Source organism: Lachnellula hyalina (genome assembly GCF_007821495.1).
Source record: "Lachnellula hyalina strain CBS 185.66 chromosome Unknown contig00073, whole genome shotgun sequence".
In the NCBI taxonomy this organism is placed as follows: domain Eukaryota; kingdom Fungi; phylum Ascomycota; class Leotiomycetes; order Helotiales; family Lachnaceae; genus Lachnellula; species Lachnellula hyalina.
This window is the reverse complement of record NW_022157187.1, coordinates 12,127-38,250: the sequence shown is the minus strand read 5'-3', so window position 1 is coordinate 38,250 and position 26,124 is coordinate 12,127. Positions and strand designations below refer to the sequence as shown.

Genomic DNA, 26,124 nt, shown 5'->3' with positions numbered 1-26,124 from the left:
TCGAGGTGGCCATCCCTTTAATCTTTCCAGAGGTATATTGCATCGCTCCAGCAAAGAACCCTGAGAGGTGGTTGATTGACCGAATGCGGGATATAATTGTTTATGGCTAATAAGAAAAATGGCCTTATACTAGTAGACTGATCTGTGAATCTATTTCTCGAGATACGATAGCGGATTACATGCATATAGTTTAACCATCTAAAAAGGGTGGTATTACCGTAGCATTAAACCACGCTAATCGATTACGAGTAGCGATGGTAGGCCACGCATACAGTAGGACTCTTCGTCACTCACACGTGACAATCTCACGCCTTGAGACATTTCAAGGGTCCATTCTTGCCTTCAACATCATCTGTCCATACATACATACATAGGTCCTCCATACAGTCCCCGATGAGTTGAATAGTTCCACGCTGCCAAAATGGCAGCCTCTTTTTTCCTTCTCGTATCCTCCATCTTCGGATGGGTCTATACCATCTGCTGGTCACTGTCCTTCTACCCACAACCGATCCTCAACTTCCGCCGTCGGTCCACCACAGGCACAACGGTCGACTTCCCCGCCATAAACGTCGTCGGCTTCCTCGCATACTTCATCTCGAACACGGCCTTCCTATACTCGCCGCAGATCCGCAACCAGTATGCCGAGAGACATCATGGACTGACGCCCACGGTGCAGATCAACGATCTGGCGTTCGCCGCGCATGCGCTTCTGACGTGCTTGATCACCATCTCGCAGTTCGTGCCGGGGCTGTGGGGGTTTGACAGGAAGGGGAGGACGGGTCCGGGGGCCAGGCTTAGCACTGGGATCAAGGGCATCATTGTAGGGAGCTTTCTCGGTGTGGGTATTGTGGCTATCATTGTAGCCGCGAGGCATGATCCGGATCCGAAGACTGGATGGGCGGTGATTGATATGGTAAGAATCGCGACATCTGTTTATTGAAATCGAATACGTACTAATTACTTTGGGTATAGATCTACGCCGTATCTTACGTGAAACTCATCATCACGCTCGTCAAGTATATGCCTCAAGTCCTGACGAATTACCACAACAAGTCCACGCACGGCTGGTCGATATATCAGATTCTTCTCGACTTTGTTGGCGGAATACTCTCCATCTGGCAGCTTGGCATAGATAGCTATCTGCAGGGAGACTGGTCGGGTGTGACGGGAAATCCGGTCAAGTTAGCGTTGGGAAATATCAGTGTATTCTTCGATATTATCTTCATTATACAGCATTACTGTGTGTATAGAGGGAATAGGGGTACGGCGTTCTCGGAGGATGAAGAGAGACCTCTACTTAATGGGGAAGCAAATGGAGAAGCAAGTGGGGAACGATCGAATGGGAATTCCTAAACTGTAAAGGCAGCATTGGATAATAGTTAGATGCACACTTATGAGCTATCATCAACGTAGCAAAGCATCATGTTTCCCAACTGTTGCATCAACAGTCGTGTTTTCTTATTTCCCGCTATCACTTCCCATCGCACCCATTCAAACAGTTTGGAGATTTCCACTTCATTATACTCTATACAATATCTACTTCAGTCTTCAGTCCGCAAGGCAAACCAATCTTCCACAAATACTTTATTCCGCATCTCTCACCATCCCATGTTTCATATTCATACCAATACCTACACATACTGTATTGCACTACATATATCAATCTCAAGTTCTCAAACATCATGCTATTATTTATTACCTAAGCCTAATCACATCCCATGCTATCCTATTATCTATCTCTCCCTAGGACCCTACAGTGGGGTGTCAAAAGTTTGAACACCCCCTATCCAATCACATATCTCTCCCCAACCATCTCCAACGCCCTCCCCCAAGTCCCCTCAAAAACCCTCTCCACATTCACCACGTCACTCTCAAGCACCTCGCGATAAAACGCCCAGCACTGTTTCAGATCCCCGATAATGCGTTCCCACTCCCTACAACTACGCTCTGTTTTTCTCCGTTTCATGTCCCCATCCACATGCCCATTTTCTTCCCTATCTTCTCCCTTATCTGCAAACCTCTTTTCTTGAGTGAGGCTGTGCAATAGTTCAAATTCGCAATTCGCACTGTTGCAGTATAGTAGCTTTCTCAATCGCATCTTCGAGGCGTTTGGAAAAACTAGCTTCTTCTGAACTAGAACCGGAACCGGAACCCGCAATAGAGGGTAGGCGTGTTTGTCTTGAACCATCCAAACCCCTCTCAAACTCCCAAATCACCCTCCCCAGCTCCCCTAATGTATCCCTCATGCACGCCCCAATCCTTTCCCCCACCTCCTCATTCCCACTCTCCCTCGCCTCCGCCCACTGCCGCTCGAACATCCGTACCTGGCCCCCGTACATCCGCCGCGCTTGCTCGTACTCCGCTCTCTCGAGCAGCTCGCGCTTGATGCAGCCTGGACAGAGGCCTGGTGTGCGTTCTTGGAGTGAGGCGATGTTGGCGTCGGTGTCTGTGTCTGTGTCTGTGTCTGTGTTAATAGTGCTGGAAGAGGCAGGGGACGCAAAGATGTAATCCGGGATTCCTTGCAGGAGTTTATGCCCGCAGTGAAAGACCCAGATCGTGTTATTTGAAGAGGTGTGGTGATGGCGACGGCGATGGTGGCCTAAGTCCTTGCTTCCCCTTCCCTGTGATCCAGTTCCTGCACCAACACCGCTGCCTGGTTGTTGTGCTTGCGATGGCGGTAGTGGTTGTGTATGGTTAAGTGGTAAGAAACGTGCTTCTGTGCTGCTTGGTTCTGGAACCAAGCAGGGTGTACTGTAGTCCGGTAGCGCAGAGGATGGCGCTGGCGAGGTAGCACGGCTGCAAGACTCGGGCGCTGGGGCGCGTGCGAAGGACGGGTGGGATAGCGTGAAGGTTGGTATGTTGCTTATGCTCATGCTAGCCAGCGAGCCATAACTGGATGTCGGCGATGGTGGCTCGGAGCTCGGCTCTTGGATCGAGGTAGAGAATGTAGAGGCACTTAATGAAGGAGCATGGCTGGCCTGGACGGTGGGTTCGAGAGATGGGGAATAGTCGTTTGCTGTTTTGGAAGGGTTAGGCGGGAGGATTCCTGATGTGCTGGATGAGTAGCTGGTGTTTCTTATGCGGGAGTGCGATCTGACGTATAAGGGATGCGTATAGAAGGGGGATGCTGTGCTGATGGGCGTAGTGGTCATTGTTGATGATACTAGGGGAAGTCCGCGTTTAGAACGATGTTGATGGCTGGGCAAATGTTATAAAAATATGAGGATTAAGTATGTTTGAGCAGACTGGAGAATAGCTTCTACTGTGCGCTAAGTTTGCACAGCCCCGTTCATTCAAGGTGTTGATATCCAATTTAGGGAATGCTTTGGTGGTTGTCAACAAACAAATAGAAGGCATTGAGCAAGTGAATGCAAGGACGTTTTGCGGCTCGTCGACTTACCCCTATTCTTAGACTCAGCCGAGCAGATCTCGCTTGTAGGTTGTCATGGTGCAGTGGGCATTTATCATACATAAGGACTTGTTTTCTATTCTGATTCTGATATAGAACAGAGTAGATATCCTCGCGTATTCTTTCCAAGCTTGCATGCTACATACATGAAGAGGACATGAACATCCAACAACCGCTTTTCAAAACGCTACACCCTACCTAAACAGTAAGCATCTAGAATAGGGTCAAGGTGATTAACGCGTAGTATGAGCCTCAAAAATGAAGAGCCTCGGCTGAGAACAAAGCAATGATCAAAGTTCGGGTGTAAGGCTAACATAGATGCAAGCAGCAATTTAAACAGAAAGGAAAACGGTGTCCACTTGAAGGCATCGGCATTCTTTGTTGCATGTTGCAATCTCGCTTCCTCTTAAGAGTTTGAAAGAAAGAATTGCATTGAATGAAAGATATAGCCGTTCAGACTCACTCATTTTGTAGGGCCCACCTCAGTGACGAGGAGAATCATTTGCATCCTTTGATCAGATCTCGAAGACTCCAAAAACCGTTGTTTTGTCCTCTTATAGCCTCAGCCAGCATACAGCTCCAGAGTCGAGATCGGAGGCTGGCAATCGAGAGATTTCCTCCCTATGGATGCTTCTCTTTGCCAAGTCCCTGCCACAGCCATGCAGTGTTTATGTACCATTTGGGGGCTATAGAATCGGATTGATCTTGTGACCTCGATAAGTCGTCGGAATAGAAAAATTAGGGGACGTAGATGTAGTCTTCAATATTGCTTCGCCCTTGTCCCATATAGACGACATTCAAAAGACAATACTGTTATTTAATATGCAGGATGGTTTATGTTGAAGGTTGCAAGGTAAAGCAACGGGAACGGTGGAATCGCTAGCATTAAGGACGTTCTGAACTATACGCCGGAGGCCATGTAGTCTCGTACACCTGAGTACGCTCATTTAGCTTGGACTCAACAGTCAACCTCTTCATCCTAAATACACAACCAGTACTGACAGCAAAACTAAATCACTCAGAATCGACATGTATCTCAAATTCGAAGGTCTGGCATTCCATGATGATATGGTCTTCTGTGGTGAATTTTGCACCCAGATTCTGCCCAATTCCTATTCTCCATTCCGTTGAAGTTAAACGGTTCAAGTTTGTTATTGATACTAGGCTGTGTCACCGTAGAGACTGTTCCTTTATGCGTGTCTTGTTACTTGATGAACAGGTTATGATATCCTGTCTTAGTCTGTCAAAATCACGTCTGTATCTCCATATCCTTAACTCGAACTTATTAAGGTAGGCAGCTCATTTTCTGTATGTTTACTTTAGCACATTGTTTAGCGTTGCATTTTATCACATCAAGTCATAGTTCTCAAGTCAGAAGGGTCAAATATTGTGTTGCAATGTCTTGTATTAATGAGAGTCTGTTCTGTGTTCTTTGTAAAAAGCAACGCTGCCAAAGAAAACCCTTAAGCCACTTGGCCTTTCAAGTTATTTCTTCTGATTTCCGAAAAGACAAACCGGGCCACCCATTTTTCTTTTTCTTTTTTTTTTTTTGTTTTCTTGCTCAATCATTGTGTTTTCTCTTTATAAGAATCATCCCAGGAGACAAACTCCGCGCAAGACCTACCATGCAAAGAAATCAAGGACCTCACAATTTGGGGCTGTCGACAAATGAAAGAGAGTTGTTATCCCCTGCATGAGCTCACGCATTCTCGAAGTCGCGGTATACGGATCCGTATTGGAGCCCATGGGACAACGGAGGATTCTCCCAACGCTCAGGCTCGTCTACCGGCTCTACTACCATACTATCAAGTAGATTAATAATATCATCAATATCACTATCATGCTTCATATGACGGAGCCCGGAAGCAGCATTAATATCCATGAAGTATTCTGCGGGCTCTATAACGACCCACTCAAGTTCTTCTCGGAGGCTTTTACACGCCTCCCTGCTCTCATCCGCATTCTTCTTGAGTCGCTCGATACATCCCTCGAGACCTAAGATCTTGGTCTTGAGTGTATTTTTGTGCTGCACCTTTGCCGTCTTTATGTCGGCCTTGAGGCATTGGACGAGAGTGTCTAAGGTGCTAAATTTCTTTTCATAGTTTTCAGCCTCCACAGTTTCAGTCCTAGAGCGTCGTGAACCATTTCCCAGGTCCGCATTGGACTCTTTCGAAATTGCGTTCATTTTGTCTGCACTCTCAAATTGGACTTTGAGGTTTAGGATGATGGACCGTAGTATCTCAATCGCCGCAGTCATTCTCTCCGACTTGTTGACGGGAATAGGGCTCGAGCTATGATCCCCTGCTACATAACCAGTCGGATTTCCTGGTGTAGGCATACCGAACATCGGAGTCGAAAAGGTTGATGCCCCAGGATATCCATCTGGAATTCGTGGTGGAAGAGGCCTACCGAACATCGGAGTTGAAGAGGTTGATGCCCCAGGATATCCATCTGGAATTCGTGGTGGAAGAGGCCTACCGAACATCGGAGTTGAAGAGGTTGATCCCCAAGGATATCCAACCAGAATTTCTGGTGGAGGAGGCCTACCGTATTTCGTAGTGGGCCAATTTGTCCCGTTGTTATAAAAAACCGTCGGATTTGTGGATAGTGCACCAGGCATCGAAGCTGATGGCCCAGGAGAATCCGAATCAGTCGATTGCTCCTCAGTCGCCGACTTCTGCAGTTCATCCGGCCACTCTGAAAGTCCGCATAAGTTGTTGGCGCTGTTCATCTCGCTTGGATGGGCCGACATGTTGCGTGTGTTGATCGCGTTGCTCAAGGTTTTGGTGTGCTGGTGTGTGTAAAGAGTTGTGTGTGTTCGTGTTGGTGTGGTGGGGAAGAAGTTTGAACGGATCTCGATGAAAAGTCGAGGGTATTTATAAGACATAGCTCTCTATTGTTCAGCACTAAACAGTCTGTTCTAAGAATGTTCATGTCTTTAAAAATATGACTGGAAGCTTATACTAGCGCCTGATTGCTAGAAGCAAGTGCTGTTTGGTTGTTGTTCCGGCTACTGCTTATGATAAATAAATACGAGAGCCACTATGCTAGCTGAGTTTTGAGCAAGAACAGAAGTTCACTGTGTTAGAACAGTTAGGATGTTTTTATTTTGGAAGAAGTATAGGTAAAATTAGAGGTGCACCGAAAAAGCATAATGAATCTGTTCTATTTTGTCCCGCCCCCTTTAAGTAGTCCAATAGGGGTAGAACTGCTATTGAACTGTAGTTATTCACTGGTCCGGCGCTAGTTCAAAGACTACCAAGTTCTCTAACTAGTTCGCGTCTCGATTCTCGTCTACATGCTGCAGATTACACTATACGCACTAAGCAGCCAAGCTCTAAGCCTTACACATATCCACATCCTCGTTACCCCGCTTGGCCCAAGGTATGAGTCCAAGTGGAGTGGAGTGGAGTGGGTGTAGATGGTGGTTGATGAAGGTCAGAACAGGTCAGGAAGGATAGTTACCTAATCGAATGGACGGATCTATCTAGTCGTCTGGTCTCTCTATAGACTATGTACCTGGACCCAGTGCGAGTTGTGAATTAATGGAAAAGAAGACATATCGTAGATGGACAAGATAAGATAATCCTAGTTACTGAAGATGGCATTCCACAGTGCTGCTCAAAGCGGTATTAAAATTTTGCCTCTACTCTACTTTGAGAGGTATAGTTACCTAGTATACAGTAAAATATACAACATACAATGATACATCAATCACCACTAATCTTAGCATGCCGAAAATATTTCATACCCACCCACGCTACCACAACCCACACCCAAGCCATCACGGCCGTCAAAATAATCAGCGCAGGATAGTACCCCACAATAGGCAGTGTAGGATCATCCTCCAGTTCAGGCGGCGCATACGGCGTCTCTCCCACGTCCCAAGCCCAACTCCAGACACCGAGACACGAGCCCATGCCCGTGACAAACACCACCCATGTCACAATCAACATCACCCAGCCCCACCACTCCGTCTCCGCGTAGTCCCATTCGGCGTCGGGGGCGGGGAGGGGACTGGTCACCAGGCCGGCGATTGATAGTGGTGAGGTTGATTTTTGCGCTGAGCGACGCCGGGTTAGTGAGCCGGAACTGGGGGGGAAGTAGGAGTCGGCGCCCGCGGATAGTTGTTGGGTAGGGAGATTACGGTCGGGGATACTGAGAATGTCGTCCTCGTCTGTTGTAGACGTGTATGTGAGTGTTGGGCTGGTTGCCGGGCCTGATGTGGGGGATGTCACAAGATGATCGTCTGTTCCCATGGGAAGGGTAATAGGTGATAGGAGAGGGTTCTTGCTTGCAAAACCGTCCATGGAGGGGCGGGGCGTCATAGCAGAGATCCCCAAGCCAAAGCCATTCGCTTGGTTTAATTCCTCGGGAGACGTTGGGCTTAGAGATTCATGCCCGTACATACTAGTGACCCCCGTATCGAGAGGGTACATTTTGGTGTCTTTCTTGTCTCGTTGAGCGCCTCTCCCTAACAGGGCTGCTTTTCTTAGCGAGCCTTTTCTCCTCCGAGTCTTCTGTTGCTGAACTGCTACGGCCATGGCTCGGCTTCCTTTCTTTGGTGAGATACGATCATCGCCGGGTGTGAATTCGGGACTCAGGGGTTCCCGTTCTGAGCTGTCACCGGCTGTCCTTAGAAATGATAGTTTGGAAAGGATGCCTCCTGAATGGCTTCTCTTGTGAATAACGTGGGAGTCATTACTGATTTTTTCACCCGGTACGCTGGGAAATTCAGAATGGGAGCCATTCAGGCCGTTGGATGAGACGGGGGGTGAGTTCTCCATTTTGCGGGGTTTCCAGTTTCAAAGCCTTGAGGTCATGCCCATGAACGAGTGACGGGCTATAGAAAGCTGGGGATTTCTAAGGTAAACTTTAGCGTTGGTTATAAATCATCGAATTTATTATCTACCTCTCCAGCTCTCGAATATTTCACGTGGAAGGGCTCCAAATTGGAGATAAGCCTCAAGACGGCTGGGAACAAGATACCAATTGACTTGAGGCGCTAGAGAGCGTCTTTGATAAAATGAGTGTGGCAACCGACTTCGATGAAGTTGAGAGCTGATCTCAGGCAGACAAGGCTGATATAAATCGAAGCAACTTTCTGTCCTAGCGTGACAAGCCTATGAATATTAACAGCCGTGACTAATAGACGAGGAAGGATGGAAGACGCACGTAAGTGGTGCAAATATATGGGCTTAGTATTATCTTCTCTCAAACTCCTCCTTTCCTTCAGCTTGATATCACAATGTCGAGCAATGGAGGGATATCACCACGTGAGAGTTTGGAGTGACGAGGCCGTTGGAGAGTGTGAATGGAAGTTGATATTGATGAGAAGAAGACAATGGATGTGGTCGTGCGTAAAACCAGCCTTACTTTGCTTTATTCGTTCAATCTCTCGAAGCATGGAAAGTCGTCGTGGTGTTGCAAAAGGAGAGACTGATCGATCTCGGAATAAAGTTGGGTTGGCAAGTATTAGATGTGGCTTGATCAGTGTGGCGTTCACGCTACTGTATTTGTACAGTACAGTACGGAGTAACTCCACTTGCCGCCGCCAGGGGTAATCAAGTCGGATAATCATCGCATGTAGATTAATGCTGACCTGTCATATTAGATCAACGAAACACAACAGCCTTGGTGGCTTCTCCATCTGTGAATAGCTTCATACAAGTAATTTCACATCCCATTCCAGACTCTCCTATGTCACCTTGAAAGGAAGCCAGTTGAGCGCAACAATGGCCTCGAGCCTGCCCATACCAGCGCCACCGCGAACACCCACCCCGCCAACCCCAATTCGAGAAGAGGAGCAAGAGATGGGCGGTGGACTGGGCATCAATGGCATCTCTCGAACCGTACGCTCGACAATGGCTTTGGACCCTAATTCGCTATCCCCCATGACCGATACCTTCCCTTCGCGCTTCGGGTCAATGGGCTCTCCAATGTCCTCTTCTGCAAACACACCCACCTTCAACAACTTCAACAACAACAATACCATGGGCCCTCCACCCCTCAACGCGGGCACTCTCAACCCCAACTCCACCTCCACTTCCAACCCCAATCCCTTCAACTTCCAGACACAGACCATCAAAGAGACTCCCCTAAGCACAATCGCGAAATCAGTATGGCTATTACCACCGTTCAGCAGCGAGCAGCGTCTCTATCTGCTGTCAGAACAAGAAATATATGCTAACTATTACCCCAAGAACATCGGCCAGCGCAGAGGCCACAGATACAAACACAGCAGTGTATCAGCCCAGCACCAAATCTTCCTCGAACCCCCACCACGCGCCCCCCTCGCCCTCCCAGCTTCACTCCCCGTGCCCACGCTGCGCGAAGCATGGCAGTCCACGGCCAACATGGACAAAGCGCAGCGTCTGCGCATCCTCTGGTGTGCCTGCCACGCGCTGGTTGCAGCCTACGTGCTGTATTCGGCGTCGGGTAGCCTGGCCATGACAGCGCTCTCGCACCTCATATTCTTCGATGCCATATCAGCCAGTATCTGCGTGGCCGTCGAGATCTTCTGCAACTTCGAGGTCTGGAAGCGTTCTTCCATCCGCCACCCTTTCGGGCTCGAGCGCGCAGAGGTCCTCGCCGGTTTCGCCATGTCCGTCTTCCTGCTCTTCATGTCCTTCGACCTGATCTCGCACAACCTCAAACACGTCCTCGAATCCCTGGGCTCGCATCAGCCGCACCACCCACATTCGCATCATAGGGTTAGTCCGGGCAGTATAGATAGTGCGGCCGTGTTGAGTATTGTAGCTACATTGATCAGCGCCGTGGTGCTGGACAACCACAAGAGAATCGGCAAGGCGATGCGTTTCGTGTACCTAGACAACCTACCAGGCATCCTCTCGAACCCCGCACATCTCCTCACCCTATCCTGCAGCACGCTCATGCTCATCCTACCTCTCCTCTCCATCAACATCTACATCTGGCTCGACCGGCTGCTCTGCACGCTCACCGCAGTCGCCATGTTCGCCCTAGGCACGCGCCTAGCTATGACCCAGGGCCTCATGCTCCTCATGTCGTATTCGGGCACGGGCGTCAGCGAGGTGATGCAGCAGGTAGTGCGCGAGCCGATGGTGGTCGGTGTGGAGGAAGCGCGCTTCTGGCAGGTGCATTTCGGGCTGTGCATGGCGAATCTCAAGCTCAGGGTGACGGGGGACGAGACGCAGGTTGGGAAGCTGAGGGAGCGGATCGCATTGTTGGTTAGGAATAGACTGGGCGGTGGGTATGGCAAGGGGTCGGGGTTGAAGTGGGAAGTTACGGTGCAGTGTACGATTGAAAAGTGATTGTTTATATATTTGTGTTATGAGGTAGGTAGGTAAGTAAGGTATATCGTATTGCCATATGCTATAATACATATCATATCCCCCTATCCTGCTCCCAAGATATCAAACCCGCTACCTGAGGTAATTCGCTATAACGCCATATACATACATATCATACGCCTTAATTCAAATACACGTAGGCGGCCAAGAAAGAAAGAATATCTATCATCACAACAGCACAGCACCAGACATCCCCTCCATGAACTCGCTGCTCCCCCCGAGCTTTCCTCACTCAGCCTTCCCCTACCTTTTAGAAGAAGAGGCAAGCCATCTACATGCAACCCCTTTCCCGCTTTCCCTCCTTTCCCTCTTTCCTTCGCTACAACATTCCTTACAATCCACGGAAAATGCAAAGAAGTTATCAATCAATGAATTAAATAACGTAGGTAGGTAAGTATGTAAATCTGAATGAGTAGATGGATGGATGGATGGATTGATTGATCAACTGTATAGTTCATATTTGAACCGAGCTAAGATAAGATAAGCTGAAGTGAGGGTGAGGTGAGGTATAGATAGGTATATACAAATAGAAGGTGTGGTATGGGATGAAAGAACAACAGAAAGAAATGAATAAATAAATAGACATATTGATATACCCTACCCTCCTAAACCGAACGCCTCTCATATCACGTTACAATCTACTCCTACTCCGGCTGCACATTCCCCTAAAAAATCCCCCACCCCCTCGCACTCCCATTCCCACTCCCATTCGCCTTCTTTTCCTCCCTCTTCCCCTTCCCCTTCCCCCTCCCCCTCTCCAAATCCCTCACGCCCTCCATCTTCTCCAACACGAGCTCCAACAACTCCTTGCGCCGAATAACATCTAAATGGCCCCTGATCTTCGGGTCTTCGCGCGCAAAGCGGTCTATCTCGTCTTGGCCCAGGCCGCGCCCTAACCTGATGTCGAGTTCGCGGGGGAATTGGTAGGTGAATTCGGAGAGGAGTTCGACGTTTAGGAAGAGGACGGCTGTGGATACTAATCTTGAGAGGGGGAGGGAGAGTGTTAGTAAGAAGTGGAAGAAGGTAAGGGGATGGAATGATGGAAGGGAAAGGGTGAAATGCTTACTTTGTAGACACAACGTCGAGGAAGATTTCCGGACAGTGGTATTTGTTCATCTTGGTGGCGCATTGTGGGGATTTGAGGGCGCGGAGGCGGAGGTTGAGGAGAGTGGCGCGGTCAGAGAGGAAGAGTGCTTCTTTGCCTTTACCATCACCCACGTATTAGTATAGTATAAATAAGGACAAGGATAGAGAGGTAGAGAATGAAAGGACCGAAGAACATACCTTTCTGCAAAAGATCACTGGAAAACCCGCCCGCTCCACTCCGTCCATCTCCCTCGACAACTATCTCACCCTTCCTAGTTTTATCTACAAACCCCACTACATCCCTCAACTTCTTCTTCCCACCAACAGCCTTCTCCACATTCTTCACCGCTTCGTCGACGGCCTGGAGTTCGTTCTTCAACACACGTGCAGCGTGTTCGCGTCCTCGTGCCCACTCGCCATCTTCAACGTCAATCTCAAATTTATACGGCTTGATACAATTCTCCACCTGATCACTTGTGCTATAAAACCGCTCATTCAGTATCCCAGACGCAGCTTCTGTGATAGCTTGGCGTGCGAAAGGGTGCGACGCAAATGTGCTTTGCGAGATGAGACGGTCGACGTTGGCTTGGATAGCGTTTGCCACAACCGTCGTCGCTAGCCTGCCGATCCCGAGTTTGGTGAGCGCCGAAGTAGAAGCATCGAGTTTGCGATGCCAATATAGGGATTCCGGATCCGCTTTTGGCAGATCGGCGAGGGAGTCTGGCTCAGGTGGAGCGAGGGAGAGGGTGGTGATGGGTTTATTCCAGTACCGCTGCGCTAAGAGGTCGAGGACTCGTTGATCGAGTTCTTCTTTCAACATTTCATGCACATGGGGCCGGCCAAAAGATTCAGTAAATTCTTTGAATGCGTGCTTGAAACCATCCAGACTCTCAGCTAGGTATGATTCTGCGGACAAGGGACGATCATTGTACTGGACTTTGAATTCGTAGGTTGCTTCTTCGAGTTCTTGATGGATTGCGTCGCTGGTGGATTGCAAACTCGCGGCCATGGTCTGTTCGAGGACGTGCATGAGTTTTGTACGAAGGGTGGTGGTGCTTACTGCCACCCCGCTTTGGGGGCCAAATTCGAGGGGATGTGCGTTGAAGAAGGCCGACTCATTTCGGGAGATTAGAGACGATATGTTGCCGCTGCCCTTTTTGAAAAGGCTTGTTGATTGGGGAGGGACTCGTGATACTACACCGACATAGCCGAGTCGTAAGGGGTATCTAGGGTCTTTGAGAATTGACGCTCCTCGGGTAGCATCAACGAGGTCCATCTTCGTGATGACTCCAATTGTTCGCTCTCCTCTGGGATCAACTCTTCGACTCGATCTTAGAGCGGTAGAGTTTGCAAGGTCAACATCTGCTGCTGAGATTGCCAAAATGACATTTGGGGGTTGGATGTATTTATCACAGAGATCCGCAATCTTCTGCTTCAACTCCGATGGCTGATCATGTCCAACTACTTGAATATACCCAGGTAAATCAATAAGGGATAAATCTGGGACGTGTGGCGATGAGATCGTAAGTTGTATAGGATCATCTGACACGCATTCCGAGTCAGGGACGGCCAGGTTTAGTTCCGTCAATGTCCTCTGAATACTTGAAAAGTCCGTAATCTTCCCTAGACCCAAAGCTGGAAATTCTCCATACTCTGCTTGGGCATCTGGGGTATTGACAAGGGTCAACTCGATAGGTCTCCGTGTAACCATGTTCGCCCCCTTTGGCAAGAATTCGTGTCCAACAATAGATTCCAAAACAGAACTCTTCCCAGATGATTGAGATCCAATAACTACAATTGACGGTAGTGTCAACGCATTTGATTGTCCAACGGTTTGTAGAATACCCCGAATCTCAATCATCTTCTTCGTCAAAACCATCATTTGGTCATCCTTCGCCGCCTCCGCGTGGCTCCTAGGGTCTTCCTCATCAGACGAATCATATCCATACGCAGCAGCAGTTCCGCCTGCCACTCCAGCACCAGCACCCACCCGACTCTGCTTTGGGTCTTCCCCTCCAGGTCCACTTCCACCTCCTTCTCCATTCCCGATCTCTTCATGAATCCTGAGAATCTTCTGCATCCACTCTGGCAATTCAACCTGCTCTTTTGTATTCTCAATTCCCTTCCGAGTCTGATCCAAAATATCCTTCGCACCACCGAACAACCCTCCGGCAACACCAGTAACAGTATCCTTGCCCCTGTTGAAGACATCTACCGCATAATTCCCAGCCACTATAAGATCTCAGCAATCACTCACTTCACTTCACTCTACCCTCAAACCAAGATTAAAAGAATAGCGATATAACATACGCGTAGCCTGATACTGCACATACGCCAAGCCCGTAATAGTAGCCCCAGCAAACAGCGCCGGAATCCTCGCAAACTTCATCAAGATATTCGGTATGACCCTCGCAAACGACGCATTCCTCACTATCACGGCATTTGAAAACCGGATCGTACCCGCAGGCCATATTCGTCTTCGCGTAGCTCGGATACCAGATTCGCATCGCAGAAGGCTGCCGGCCGAGGAGCTGTGGTGGGAGTGGATGTGGCGCGATGCTGCTGCTGATGTGCGGGAGCTGGCTCGTTGGGCCAGAGGCACAAGCCTGGCTGATAACAGCCGGCTGCTCATAGTTGCCAGGCGAGAAGTGATCTGGAGGGGGAGGACGGTGTTTTGCTTTTATTTGGGGAAGTCATGGAATTTGTGGTGGGAGAGAGAGGTATGTTGATATTGACTTGTGTTGAGCTTGGAGTGACGATTATCATGCAGAAGGTGTGGCTGGAGAGGTGGCGCAGAATTATGCAGCAACCTAGAGATAATTACTTTTAAAGATATAAAATCAACAAATGTATCATCCATATCATACCTTATGTATGGCTTTATATAAATACGCAGTTATACCCTTAAAGACTTCCGAAGTAATCTATAAAGAAATCATTGCATCACATGACTAAAGAGTCCCCATTATCACAAGCCCTTATTATTTCTCTTTAAGTATCTACCTATTCTTTATACGACTTGCTCCTACTCCCGTAGTTCTTCCACGCCGTTTCAAGTAGCTCCTTAAGTTTGGTAGTCTAGAGTTCCGGAAATTTCTATTTTAGTGATCCATCCTTATCAAGATCAAGATCTCCACGATCATCATCGGTCTTTCGTTATGTTGGTCACTAATGCTTTGCGGCAGATTGAGCTCTTGGCTCCGTGACTTTCTGGCGTAGCGGATGAGTATGAGTGGGTAGGCTAAGTGTGAGAGAGTCTTGTGACTTTTGTCAGCGGTTGCTGTTGTTTGCTTGGTTCCAAGATAGGAGGGTTACGGAGAAATACGGTCTGTCATTGATATTAAGTTCTGTGATTGTCTGAGGATTTTATGCCGCGCTCTACTAGGGATGGGAGGAATTGATAAACTAGATTGAGTACCCAAAAAGGTTTATAGATGACACTCCATCTACTGACATGGAGAGATACTTCGAGTGAGTTTATACATATGTTCATATACAGAAAGAGGAATTATAGCTCATGACATGGGAATAGAGCATTTATACTTAGCTGTGGCTGAAGATCGTGGCGCACCACTCAAATCAGTTTCCATTTACAACGTAAACATAAATATCACAGCCTTGGGCCTGGGGGGGTACACGGCATGGTTTCTCTCGGATCGGATCAAATAATATCAATATTAATTGTCCCATTGGATTCTGTTCTCAACGTTTGATAATCGACTTTCTTTCATTCTTTCTTTCCTAAGGCATCAGCACAATCCTTTGGCCATCTTGACTGACTGGGCAGCGATTGCGCCATTGGATTCCTCACTCTTTCAGCCTCGTTCCCTGCACTGCTGCACCGCCATTTCATCTCTGAGTAAATTCCAAACCTGCGTTCCATTGGAGGGAAGAAGGTGGAAACAATTTTCCTTCTTCGTTCTATATCCAGCTTGCCATCTGTTCGACTTATATCTATTCCAAGACTCTGGGATAGTATCACCGCCACGAAGTTGTCAAGATGTGTCGTTTCCTGGTAAGTCCCAACTCCCAGAAGTCCCGAAGCTTCACCATGTGCAACTCTAATATCCTCTCTTCTCCTCTACTCTAGGTTTACAAAGGTTCGGATGAGATCCTCCTCTCCAAGCTTATCCTGGATCCCACGCATTCCATCCTCACCCAATCCTTCGATTCCCGTCTCCGTCTGGACATGAGAAGACCTCACAATGGTTTGTCCCCCCTTGTCCGGTCTTCCACTCCCTGCTAATCCTCCTGCAAGGCGATGGTTTCGGCATTGGATACTACACCGACCCCAAGCTGGGCCCAGAGCCTTGCATATTCACATCTACAACTCCTGCATGGAACTGCATCAACCTCCAGCGAATAGCTTCCAAGACTGCCTCTCCTCTGATCTTCGCTCACGTACGAGCTACCACCGAGGGTTCCCTCAGCGATGACAACTGCCACCCTTTCTGCCACGGCAGTCTGATGTGGATGCATAATGGAGGTTTGGGAGGCTGGAAACACATCAAGCGTCGCCTGGGAGAGCGGTTGGCCGACAAATGGTACTTGGGAGTTGCAGGTGGCACTGATAGCGAATGGGCATTTGCTCTATACCTCGATACCCTCGAACGAATGGGCCATGATCCAAGCTCGCCGCCACCAGAAGGATTTGGGCCAAATGTCTTGCGTCACGCAATGCTCAAGACAATCAAGCAGATCAACGACTTTATTGCCGCGATCCCACAGGATATCGTGGAGAATGAAAATGTAGATACAAGGAGTTTGTTGAACTTTGCAGTTACGGATGGACATAGTGTAGTTTGCACTCGATACGTTAGCAGCCGAACAGATGAAGCTGCGAGTTTATATTACTCTTCTGGAACCACGTGGGAGGACAAGAGCAGCAAGGGTGAATATCAAATGGACCGCCGAGACAAAGGCGCAGATATTGTCCTCGTTGCTAGCGAACCCCTAACTTTCGAACGAGGCAAGTCCCATCCTGTCCCGTTCCCGCCCTTTAAAATGTCACTAACACAATATATTATAGAAAGCTGGGTTACAGTCCCCACAAACTCAACCCTAACAATCCACAAACAGACCGTCATGGTGCACCCCATCATTGATGAGTACTACAACTACAACCCCTACCACCGACGCTCCTCCAAATTCGTACAAGACAAAGGCCTCGTCACCAACGAAAAGCAACCACCCAGCCGCACCTCCAACTCCAGCTCTCCCTCCGCAATGCCAAACCTCGACCTCACCCTCCCTGCCAAGAAGCCATTCTCGCCCATTAGCAGAGACCTGCATCAAAGTATTGCAAGTAATCTGATTTCCTCCCAACCATCTCGCGCAAAACCAGCGTCTGCTAATGGCATAAATGGCAGCCTAGCATCTGATATTCGAAATCTGAGCTCGATTCCACAGCATCCACCGAGGGATAGGGATGGAAAAATTCAGGAATTGGGTAATACGAAGAAGAAGCGCTCGCAGACTCAACAGGAGCAGCGAGAGCAGGCGACTCAGATGGAGGTAGAGTCGCCCGTTAGGACTGCGTATGGGGATCCATTGAAGATCGCGCAGTATTTCCCAGAGTTGAACTGATGCGTCGGAAATCTTGGTAAAGCCGGAGAATATACGGTGGTGGTGTGTTAATTAATGCTTGCATAGGGAGATGGGTGCGGTGTGGTACGATTCTACTTTAGCATGCGAGTTTATTGGCGTTTTCCCTTTCTTCTCGTGTCGGGAGTTGCAGATAAAGGAAGAGAAAAATTGGTCAATTATGAGATTAGATTATATCTTATTGTCTGGAGTTAACTACTAATTAGTCTTACTATGCAGAAGCAAAGAAAGAAAGGCTTTAGCTCCTCGATTCTTTTCCTGTCACGTTGTACGGGTTTGTTTATATTTCTTCACTATTGTTTCTTCATGTTACCTCCCCGGTTGGTTTTTTTTCTTGGGATGTGGTTATGTATATGTGGGTAGGGAAAGTGAGAGGGTTTGGTTTGCTGTGTGGTGGTGGTGTGGTTAGGGGTGGATGTGGAAGTGGATGGGAGGGGACCAGGAGGGAAGGAGTAGGGGAATGAATGCAACGGATGTCTAAGGAGCGAGGAGTCAATAAAGAGAGTCGGGGTTCTTGGTTTGAGTAAACAAGGGTATTCTTCATTTTCTTTGTCTTCTGATTCGTTTCTGCTCTATCCTGTCCTGTTCTGCGTCTCGGAACCTTTAGTTTTGCAGAAAGTTTTTCTGCGTGTGCGTGCTCTGCTACTCAAGTCGGCTTTGTTGTAGTCTGTGAAGATTTCCGGGTTTCAGTATGATTTTTATGGTTGTTTTAGTTTGGGCTGCAAAGTTAGGTCCTGAATGCTACTTGGTCTCAATTTCATGTCACGACTTCAGACAGCCACACTTGTATATTTTTCATTCTTCACTGGCGTAATCATATTGCACACTTTATTTGATGAGAATATTTCTTATTATAGTCAATATTTCTGGCAGACAAGTAGCTTAATTGTCCAGCTAGCTAAGCAGCAATATCCTCAAGTAGGCAACCGCATGAACGCTAAGCTAGCGTTCTTTTTACTTCCCTTGCTTTTCAGGTTGCCTCCCAGTTCTCACGACCCGTTAGACAACCATCCCTGTTACGCGACCGCCGCATCAGCCTGCTCAGCTAGCAAAGTTGCCAAGCAGTCTGGGCAGATGGTTGACATCTTCTTGTTGACTTCGTTGAAGTACGGACAGTATGGATTATTTGATGCCGGGCGGTCATTTTCGCATTGCATAAAGTCAGTTGTGGTGTGGTTGCAGACATAGTTTGCATTATTTTGGGTGCACATTTTCCTTGCTGGCTTGATGCGTGTTTTGGTTGTTGAATGTGTTGATGTTAATGGTTGAGTTGGGGCTTGATTGAGCTAGTGGAGGGAGTCGTGACAAGAGGGAGGGAGGCTTTTATAGGGAACACAATGCCTTGTTCTCTGTGAAAAGAGAACAGGAGGATGTGAGTGAACAAACGAAGGATTTTGGGTTTGTTGTCTTTCGAAGTTTGGAACAAAGCTATTATTCTAACTTTCCTTAAGTTTTTCTTTGAGATCTAAACAGTGCTATTATTGCAAATAGGAAGGCATATTTAAAGTATACAGATCTCAAGTTGCGATAAGTTCTTTTCTATCCACACCACAACACAAATCACAACATCCACGAACCAACAGCAGACTCATCAGCTCCAGACTTCCACACCTAAATCATCAAGAATGGCTTCTGACCAACTAGTCCCAGCGTCCTTCCTCGAATGGACACTCTACAATGCCAACGCAATGAGCTTCGACCACATCGACGCCGTCGAAGAGCAATCAAGCCTACACAAAGACATGATAGACTATGCCACCTACCTTAAAGGCATCCCCACAACGTGCACCGCTCACAGACAAGCCATCTCGAAGATAACCAGCAAGTACAACGACACCATCCAGCGGCTCTTCCACTGGGAAGTCCGCACCTTCGACTTCACCCCCGTCTCCGCACACGCTCCCTTCACGTTCTGCATCCGCAAGGCCTACTTCCTCGGCGCAGACCACGTGCCCGCCCGCGCAAAATGGTACAAAGTTGTTGCCGCGTATGCCGAGAGCCTCGACAACCCAGACGACCGCGCCGCTTTCCTGGCTGTGCGCCAGGAGTTGGCTATTAATGATCGCCGCGAGCTCGAGGGTAAGGAGCGCAGGGATCGGAGGTCAACGCAGCTGTCGCCTGCGGACCACGAAGTCATGGATCCTGCGCCGCTGTATTCGATTTTCGATGCGCTGGCTCCTATGGCGAATGCAAATGGAGACCTGCCGTTTGAGGTTGTGAGCATTTTCTTTGATGAGGATGAGGATGAGGACAGCATCGAAGAGGATGATGGTTTGCTTGGTTCTAGGCGTCACCTGTTGTGAAAGAGGGGAGACGCTTCTTCGAGTGATTAAGCATTTTCCATTTCTTTTGGGGGGTAAAGGTAAGTCTTTTATCATTGTGGTGAGTTTACTGCTGGAGTTGAGCTGATTTGATTTTGAAATGGAATCTTAGAAGATACTAAAAAAGGAAAAAAAGGAAAGTATTTTTTTTCTAAAGAAAACACACACATATAAATACGCTGTTACCATGCTGTGAAGACTAGAATTGAAAACCGCATGAGAATAGATAAGTTGAAATCACGTAGTAACATCCGTCCCTACGTAGCGAGAAAAATTATAGTTCAGGAATTACAAACAAGTGCTAATATGTGATGGCTTTGGGACACACGAGACCCTTGAAATCTTAGAGTTTTGCTTCGAAAACAATATTACTTTGTGCCGCCTGCCCTCTCACACCTCCTACAAGCTCCAGCCCTGTGACGTTGGAGTGTTTGCCCCTTTAAAGGCAGCCTATCGTGACAATATTGATCGACTGTTTTAAGGAGGTAAAAACAAAGTAGGCAAGCAGCATTTCACCTCCCTATATAGTCCTGTAAGGGAAAAGGCGTTCACGAAGAGAAATATCGCTGCTGCGTGGGTTGCGAGTGGTTTGTTCCCGCTTAATCCAGACAGAGTCCTTTAAAACACACCGAAGCCTCCTACTGATTTATGTCTCTTAAGAGTTGATGAGATAAAGGTGGGTTCTTGTTAGCAAGACGACTTACTATAAACGCCTGTGACGCTAGTATTAGCAGGGGCCTTTATGTCGTTATATAACTTGATTTAATAGGATGTTCATGCACTTAATAAGACAAGCGTACAACGGCTACAAAAGCGTGTACAGAAGCTTGCTAACGCTGGCTAAAGATCGTTTGCTAATACTGCCCTTCCTTTGGACTAATATCAAGTAGTGCTAAGCCTAAATAATGAAGCGAAAGTTCGACGATCGACCAGGTCGTTAGTGCTTAGGAAAGCCAGGGTAATGAGCTACGAGGACATCGAGGATGCAAGAGCAAAGCGCGCTGTCAAAGATGCCACAAAGGGCAAGGGAAAACGTGGCCGGAAGCGTAAGGGTGCTGTGCTAGATCCAGAGCCAAACCCAGAGTCAGAGCGAGAGCCAGAGCCAGAAGTGGCGCATGCAGCGGAAAAACTCGTAAAGGGTACGGTGAAACGTGCTCGGAAGCGTAAGAGTATTGCTCCAGAGGCAGAACAGCCAGAACCAGAGCCAGAGCGAATGCCAGTGTTAGAAATGGCGCGGCAAATGATAGCGCCAGAAGGTTGGAGTGCACCAGTGGCGCGGATGTATTGAAGTACAGATTATTGGGAACTAGATTGCTGCAAGAGGAGTAGGGAGTGGTTGCTGATTTTCTTTAAACTTCGTTCAAGTGGCTACATAGTAGAGTTAGACTTCATAATCGGCGCAATGGAAAGGCGGATCTCATTCTTAATGTACCTCCATGCTTAGCGCCTCATGAGCTTGAACCTCTCCTGACTGATAGGATCCTCGAAAGTGGTTGGCTTACCCCTTATAGTCTCGGTGGTTGTTCTTAAAGCCTTGAGGAGGTCGAATGCAAATTCGGGAACGCTTGAAGCCTCTTTCTCAAATTTGTACATACGCTGTCCGAGGTAGCCTTCAACAGTTGCTGCAGCTAATATCGCACGCACTGGGTGTCCTTCAGGCAGAGCGACTGCTGAAATAATGTGCTCAGACGTGAGGCAGTGAGCGTGCGTGTCTGGCGCTCTCCACCCCTCATACTGCCGATCTTCTGGAGCTGGATTCGTTAGAATGACAGCTTTGATGTGCTCAGCCATCATAGATTCTATGCCAGTGATACAACACATATCTGCCAATCTAGCAAATTCGATTGCCGTAGTAATATCGATGTCCGGTGCGCACTCTCTGAAGACGACTCGGCCAAGGCAGATCCACTGCACAAGCACTTCGAAACTTCGAGGCGTCACCACACCATTTATCTCTTCCAAAGTCGATGACTACTCTTTCCCTTCCTTAAAGGGTCCTTCAAACATAGCCTCAAAATATGAGGATTGCTTGCAGAGGAGGGCTTTAGGGAGCTTATATTCGTGGCTTTCGGATCCGATGCGGATTGTGACCTGAGGACCTGAATAGAGGGAAAGGAGTCTACAGTGTCAGTTGTAATCAGATGATAGATATGTGTCACCACTAACAACGTTGCGAAGTCATTAAAAGTTGCATCAAGGAGTCTCTCCTCAGACTTTACGCTCGCCATTTTTGAGTGCAGCAGAGCTGACATTCGACATTGGTAGTGATGATGTTCGCCTTGTTCGCTACAGTAGGATCATGGATTGAAGTCTTGTGTCGTGTCAGCCACACCCTGAGTGAGCAGCCACAAGCACGAAGCTTCAGTTCCCATTCAAAGCCCATCACCACCACAATCGATCAGACTCCCCTTCCTTTTCAACACCGTTCAGTTCCCGAACCCATCTTGGGTCATATATATTCAGACGATGACGGGAGCGACATTACAGAACATCACCTCGGAAGGCGGCGTATATCGCTACCGCTTCTCCTCCTCTCGCAGTGCTGGACATCTCGAAAGCTCAAAGCGCCAACTTGTTGAATTTGGACCGCCTCTCACACCTGCGCAATTAAGGGCTGAGTTTGACCTCCACAAGAATCTCTCCAACAGGGTCCCGACAGCACTAGTATCCACAACAAAGGACATTGTGCAAGCTTTAAAAGGCGCATACGACCAGTGGAATCGCCACGAGCTCGAGGCGAAGGATGTTTATCTCGCTATAATCAATATCCCCCCTCAAGGCACAGACCCAAACCTGCGAGTACATAGTGCGATACAATTGGCAAGAAAGATTGGGCTTGGTGAAAGGGACCAGTTGCGATTCAAGGGCGAATACCTCTTCGAATGGGAAATTCCCAAGCGATATGTCGTGTAGAGGGTGTCTTTGCGGACTCTACATGATCGGGGTTTTAGGATGGACGAGTATGAGAGATTCGAGACAGGCACTAGCCTACTCCGTAGACGCATTTATGAAGCAGACAGTTCCTGAGGATCCCTCCTTACTCCTTGTTGGCAGTGTTCTATTCATATTTGCGCCGACGGAGAAGATCTATACCATACTCCTAAAGTGTATCGACAAGAAGGATGTTTTAATCCCTGGATGTATAATATATTAGGTAAAGATTGCAAACCGTGCTTTAGCTGGAAAATTGCATGTTTGAGCAAAGTCCGTGCCAATCATGAGCCGAGTGGCCAGGTCACAGTTATGATAAGAGCTATAAGAAAACGTCATATCCAGAGAGCCTGCGAAGTCATGATTGATGAACTTAGGTCAAAATTGCGGCAGACAACACTTAATAATGAGGGGCATTTGTTGGTACTAAGAAAACTTGAAGAGGCACATAACATGGTTCTACAATAGGAGGGGATAGCTCCGACCAAAATACCTGACGTTAGCAAATTAATATCCATTTCAATACGTGGGTTTTCGCTTCAGCAGAGCTGGGCAAACGAGCATGGTTTCAATTTTTGACATAACGTTAGCAGAAAGGCTGCTTGATGAGAATCCAGACACTCATTGCATGGAGTATAAATCACTCAGATATTTATAGCGAGCGCAGTTAGTTCTCAGCACACCAATCCAAAACCGGTTAGCCACTCTTTCACAAGTACTGATCAGCGTGGCGAGTTTGTACAAATCTGCATGCCATAGCAGCCACAATAGTTAAAATAACTTTTAGTGTTGTTGTAAATGTTCAAAAGTCAGGTAACACCCTTTAATACTTACTTAGAGTAATAAAAAAAAGCTCTGTGGTAGATGCATAGCGAATAGACTCTATTACTCTACAAATGAACACTTCCCGCAAATAAAGCACAAGAAATATTGTACTTTTGGGGGAGTTGGACGGTGACTTGTGGAGTGAAAGAGTAGATTAGCGCGTGTGGGCACGGAATCGGATGAAAGTGTGCAACTGTTCAAGTTTTGACGTGGCGTTAACCGTAGCATGGGGGAATCAAGGACAGGCCTGCCTTTTCATTCTAAATAAATGGCTTGCTGTCATGAAAAAAATGGAGCAGTTGTAGCATCTCGCGGATCTTAACACGTGCATGGCGCTCGGCTACGCGCCTCGTCTGTGGTTCAGGGGCTGATCAAACGTCACAGGTTAAGCATCCGAACGCAATGTTCGGTACGCATACATTTCATCCACATTTCTCCGACAGACCAGTGATCACTTCCGAAAGTATGGCAAATATCATGCTTTGCTTGTTCGCTTCTGGGGTTGGATCTTGACATACGACGAACTCTGATGGGCGTCTGACGGTCTGATGCTCTTGAGACGATACGATGGTGCAACAACTCGTGATGAGACTCAAGACACCGGATGAAGAGCTCAGAGTCCAAGTAATGTAAATACAAATAGGCATTTAAATCCAGAGAATAAGTGCTCGAGCATCATCCAACACATCCTTTCACTTTCTTCCATCAGCAACGACCCGGTGTCACGTCTTTTCTTTCAATATCTTCTTGTAAATACACATTCTTTTGACCCGGCGTCAACCAAAAACCTTCATTTTAATACCCCCAATTCATACCCCAACAAACATACCAAAATGGTTCGCATCAGCAGCCTCGCAGCAACACTCGCCCGTAAGTTCCCTCGAACCCCTCTCAAGAACCAATTTATTCATACTAACCCCACCAAGTCGCCATGAGCGTCTTCGCCCTCACCCCCAACACAGCAGGCGCCAAGAGCGTAGGTGCAGGCAACGGCACCCAGTTCACGACCGGCGGCTGCGTCGCCGACGCAGACTGCCAGTCCGCATGCTGCGCGGGCATCACTGGTAGCGCGGTGGGCATCTGCTCTGCTGCCGCGGCTTCGACGCAGAATGGGAAGACGGGCTGTGGGTTCGTGGATCCAAATGCGGCGGCTACGATTGCGGCTGCGAAGGCGCAGGTTGCGAAGCAGGGGTTCAGGAGAGTTGTGAGAGCTGTGAGAGGGGAGTAGGGGGTTGGATGGATGTTGTGGATCGTTGACGAATCCTGGGGATTCTCAGTAGCTGACAGGCGTTTTTGGTCGGCGCTGGGTAGGGCTGATGTAGTGGTAACAGTCCTAGAAGTACTATGTGAAAATGCGTTTAGTTCTTCACGAATATCGTCTTAAATGCACAGTGGTGCTGTGAAAGGATGCTGTCTCTGCGACTTGTAAACTAATATTTAGATGTCAATGTAAGCTAAGAATTGTCCAAACTCAGACTGCCTTTTGCCTGTTGTTGCCTCCCTTTGGAGAATAATGTTCCACCTGTTCCCCAGAATCCCAGCCTTAAGTTCACTTTTGACATAACACAAAGACTTGCTTTAGCCTCACTTACCTTCTTCCTGTCGCATATATATACTCGTGTTACTCGAACACTGAAGATGAAAATCGGCAAAGACGATAAGCATAATTGCAATTTTTCATTCGTTAGCATCCGTCCCAACATCTAAAAGCCTTTATTCAAACCCGAAACTCCATCCATCCGTACTCCAGCACTCCCACGCAATACCCATTCACAATTCCCTCGCAGCAGCAGCAGCCGCACAGGGGAAATCGCATGTCCATGACTCAATACCAGCCGAGTAAACCACGCTCCCCGCTCCACAATCATCAGTAGTCCAGCTATACGTCTGATCCGGAATCTCAAACTTGAGCTGCACCTTCGTCTTTCCCGTATCCGGATCCGTAATCGGGGCTTCGATATCCTGCGTATCGTAATCGAACGCCGGCACATTATCCACATTTGAAATCGTGATGGCGTGCGGGACGCCATCCGTGACTGTAATCGAGTCGCCCTTCCCCATGTTCTGGTTCTTCAATGTCGCGATGATGTTGTTGTCTTGGCGCAGCGGCTGCGGCACGTTGTACACTGTTACGTCCCAGAGGTTGGAGCCGCTCCAGCGGGCGAGGCCGATGCTACAGTTGACGGCGTTGTCGCGGGTCGGTAGGCTGGAGAGGCGGTTAGTCTAGGTTACTATGCAGGCGGCGGAACTAAGGTGGGGATTTGATAATCGTACGTTTCGCTGGCAGCGCAGAAGCTGCTGGATAGTAAGGCAACTGCGAAACTTGCGGAGAGCTTCATATTGATGTCTTTTGGAATTAAATTCAAGAGTGATTTCAAGAAATGAAGATGGAGGAGAGAGATGCAGTTGAATTAATGCTGGCTGACGGGTGGATTAGAAGGGATCTGCAGTGAGTCGCCAATGGACGTTCGTTCTATTTGCGTATTTGCAGCAAAGCTGACATGGAGCTGGGCGGCTACAATATTTGGTTGTCCAATCAGATCACGACCCCATGGTTCAGGATCTATATAACCGCCTGCTCATAAGTGGAACGAGTACAGTATCATTTAATGCTCGC

The 26,124-nt window shown here is 48.0% G+C and overlaps 8 protein-coding genes across 8 annotated transcripts; 4 read left to right on the top strand and 4 right to left on the bottom strand.

Annotated features, from left to right (window-relative positions):
- Nucleotides 1–421: 421 nt before the first annotated feature.
- Nucleotides 422–1,353, top strand: LHYA1_G005801 (Cystinosin-like protein; the record flags this gene model as incomplete). Its single annotated transcript, XM_031150745.1, has 2 exons — nucleotides 422–913; nucleotides 973–1,353. The coding sequence occupies 2 exons, from the start codon at nucleotides 422–424 to the stop codon at nucleotides 1,351–1,353; spliced, it is 873 nt and encodes a 290-aa protein (XP_031005074.1).
- A 5,766-nt stretch (nucleotides 1,354–7,119) lies between these two features.
- On the bottom strand, nucleotides 7,120–8,196 carry LHYA1_G005800 (Uncharacterized protein; the record flags this gene model as incomplete). Its single annotated transcript, XM_031150744.1, has 1 exon — nucleotides 7,120–8,196. One exon carries the CDS (start codon nucleotides 8,194–8,196, stop codon nucleotides 7,120–7,122), a length of 1,077 nt encoding a protein of 358 aa, XP_031005060.1.
- A 948-nt stretch (nucleotides 8,197–9,144) lies between these two features.
- zrg17 (putative zinc transporter) lies at nucleotides 9,145–10,701 on the top strand (the record flags this gene model as incomplete). The annotated part of the gene is made up of 1 exon (XM_031150743.1): nucleotides 9,145–10,701. The coding sequence occupies one exon, from the start codon at nucleotides 9,145–9,147 to the stop codon at nucleotides 10,699–10,701; it is 1,557 nt and encodes a 518-aa protein (XP_031005080.1).
- A 704-nt stretch (nucleotides 10,702–11,405) lies between these two features.
- msp1 (Protein msp1, mitochondrial) lies at nucleotides 11,406–14,458 on the bottom strand (the record flags this gene model as incomplete). Its single annotated transcript, XM_031150742.1, has 4 exons — nucleotides 11,406–11,721; nucleotides 11,807–11,942; nucleotides 12,025–14,058; nucleotides 14,137–14,458. The coding sequence occupies 4 exons, from the start codon at nucleotides 14,456–14,458 to the stop codon at nucleotides 11,406–11,408; spliced, it is 2,808 nt and encodes a 935-aa protein (XP_031005081.1).
- A 1,368-nt stretch (nucleotides 14,459–15,826) lies between these two features.
- Nucleotides 15,827–17,412, top strand: DUG3_1 (putative glutamine amidotransferase; the record flags this gene model as incomplete). Its single annotated transcript, XM_031150741.1, has 3 exons — nucleotides 15,827–15,841; nucleotides 15,917–16,034; nucleotides 16,085–17,412. 3 exons carry the CDS (start codon nucleotides 15,827–15,829, stop codon nucleotides 17,410–17,412), a joined length of 1,461 nt encoding a protein of 486 aa, XP_031005076.1.
- Nucleotides 17,413–21,191: 3,779 nt separating this feature from the next.
- On the bottom strand, nucleotides 21,192–21,979 carry LHYA1_G005796 (uncharacterized protein; the record flags this gene model as incomplete). The annotated part of the gene is made up of 3 exons (XM_031150740.1): nucleotides 21,192–21,678; nucleotides 21,727–21,870; nucleotides 21,918–21,979. 3 exons carry the CDS (start codon nucleotides 21,977–21,979, stop codon nucleotides 21,192–21,194), a joined length of 693 nt encoding a protein of 230 aa, XP_031005077.1.
- A 2,361-nt stretch (nucleotides 21,980–24,340) lies between these two features.
- Nucleotides 24,341–24,735, top strand: LHYA1_G005795 (uncharacterized protein; the record flags this gene model as incomplete). The annotated part of the gene is made up of 2 exons (XM_031150739.1): nucleotides 24,341–24,377; nucleotides 24,434–24,735. 2 exons carry the CDS (start codon nucleotides 24,341–24,343, stop codon nucleotides 24,733–24,735), a joined length of 339 nt encoding a protein of 112 aa, XP_031005078.1.
- A 542-nt stretch (nucleotides 24,736–25,277) lies between these two features.
- Nucleotides 25,278–25,846, bottom strand: LHYA1_G005794 (uncharacterized protein; the record flags this gene model as incomplete). Its single annotated transcript, XM_031150738.1, has 2 exons — nucleotides 25,278–25,713; nucleotides 25,782–25,846. 2 exons carry the CDS (start codon nucleotides 25,844–25,846, stop codon nucleotides 25,278–25,280), a joined length of 501 nt encoding a protein of 166 aa, XP_031005079.1.
- Between the last annotated feature and the right edge of the window lie 278 nt (nucleotides 25,847–26,124).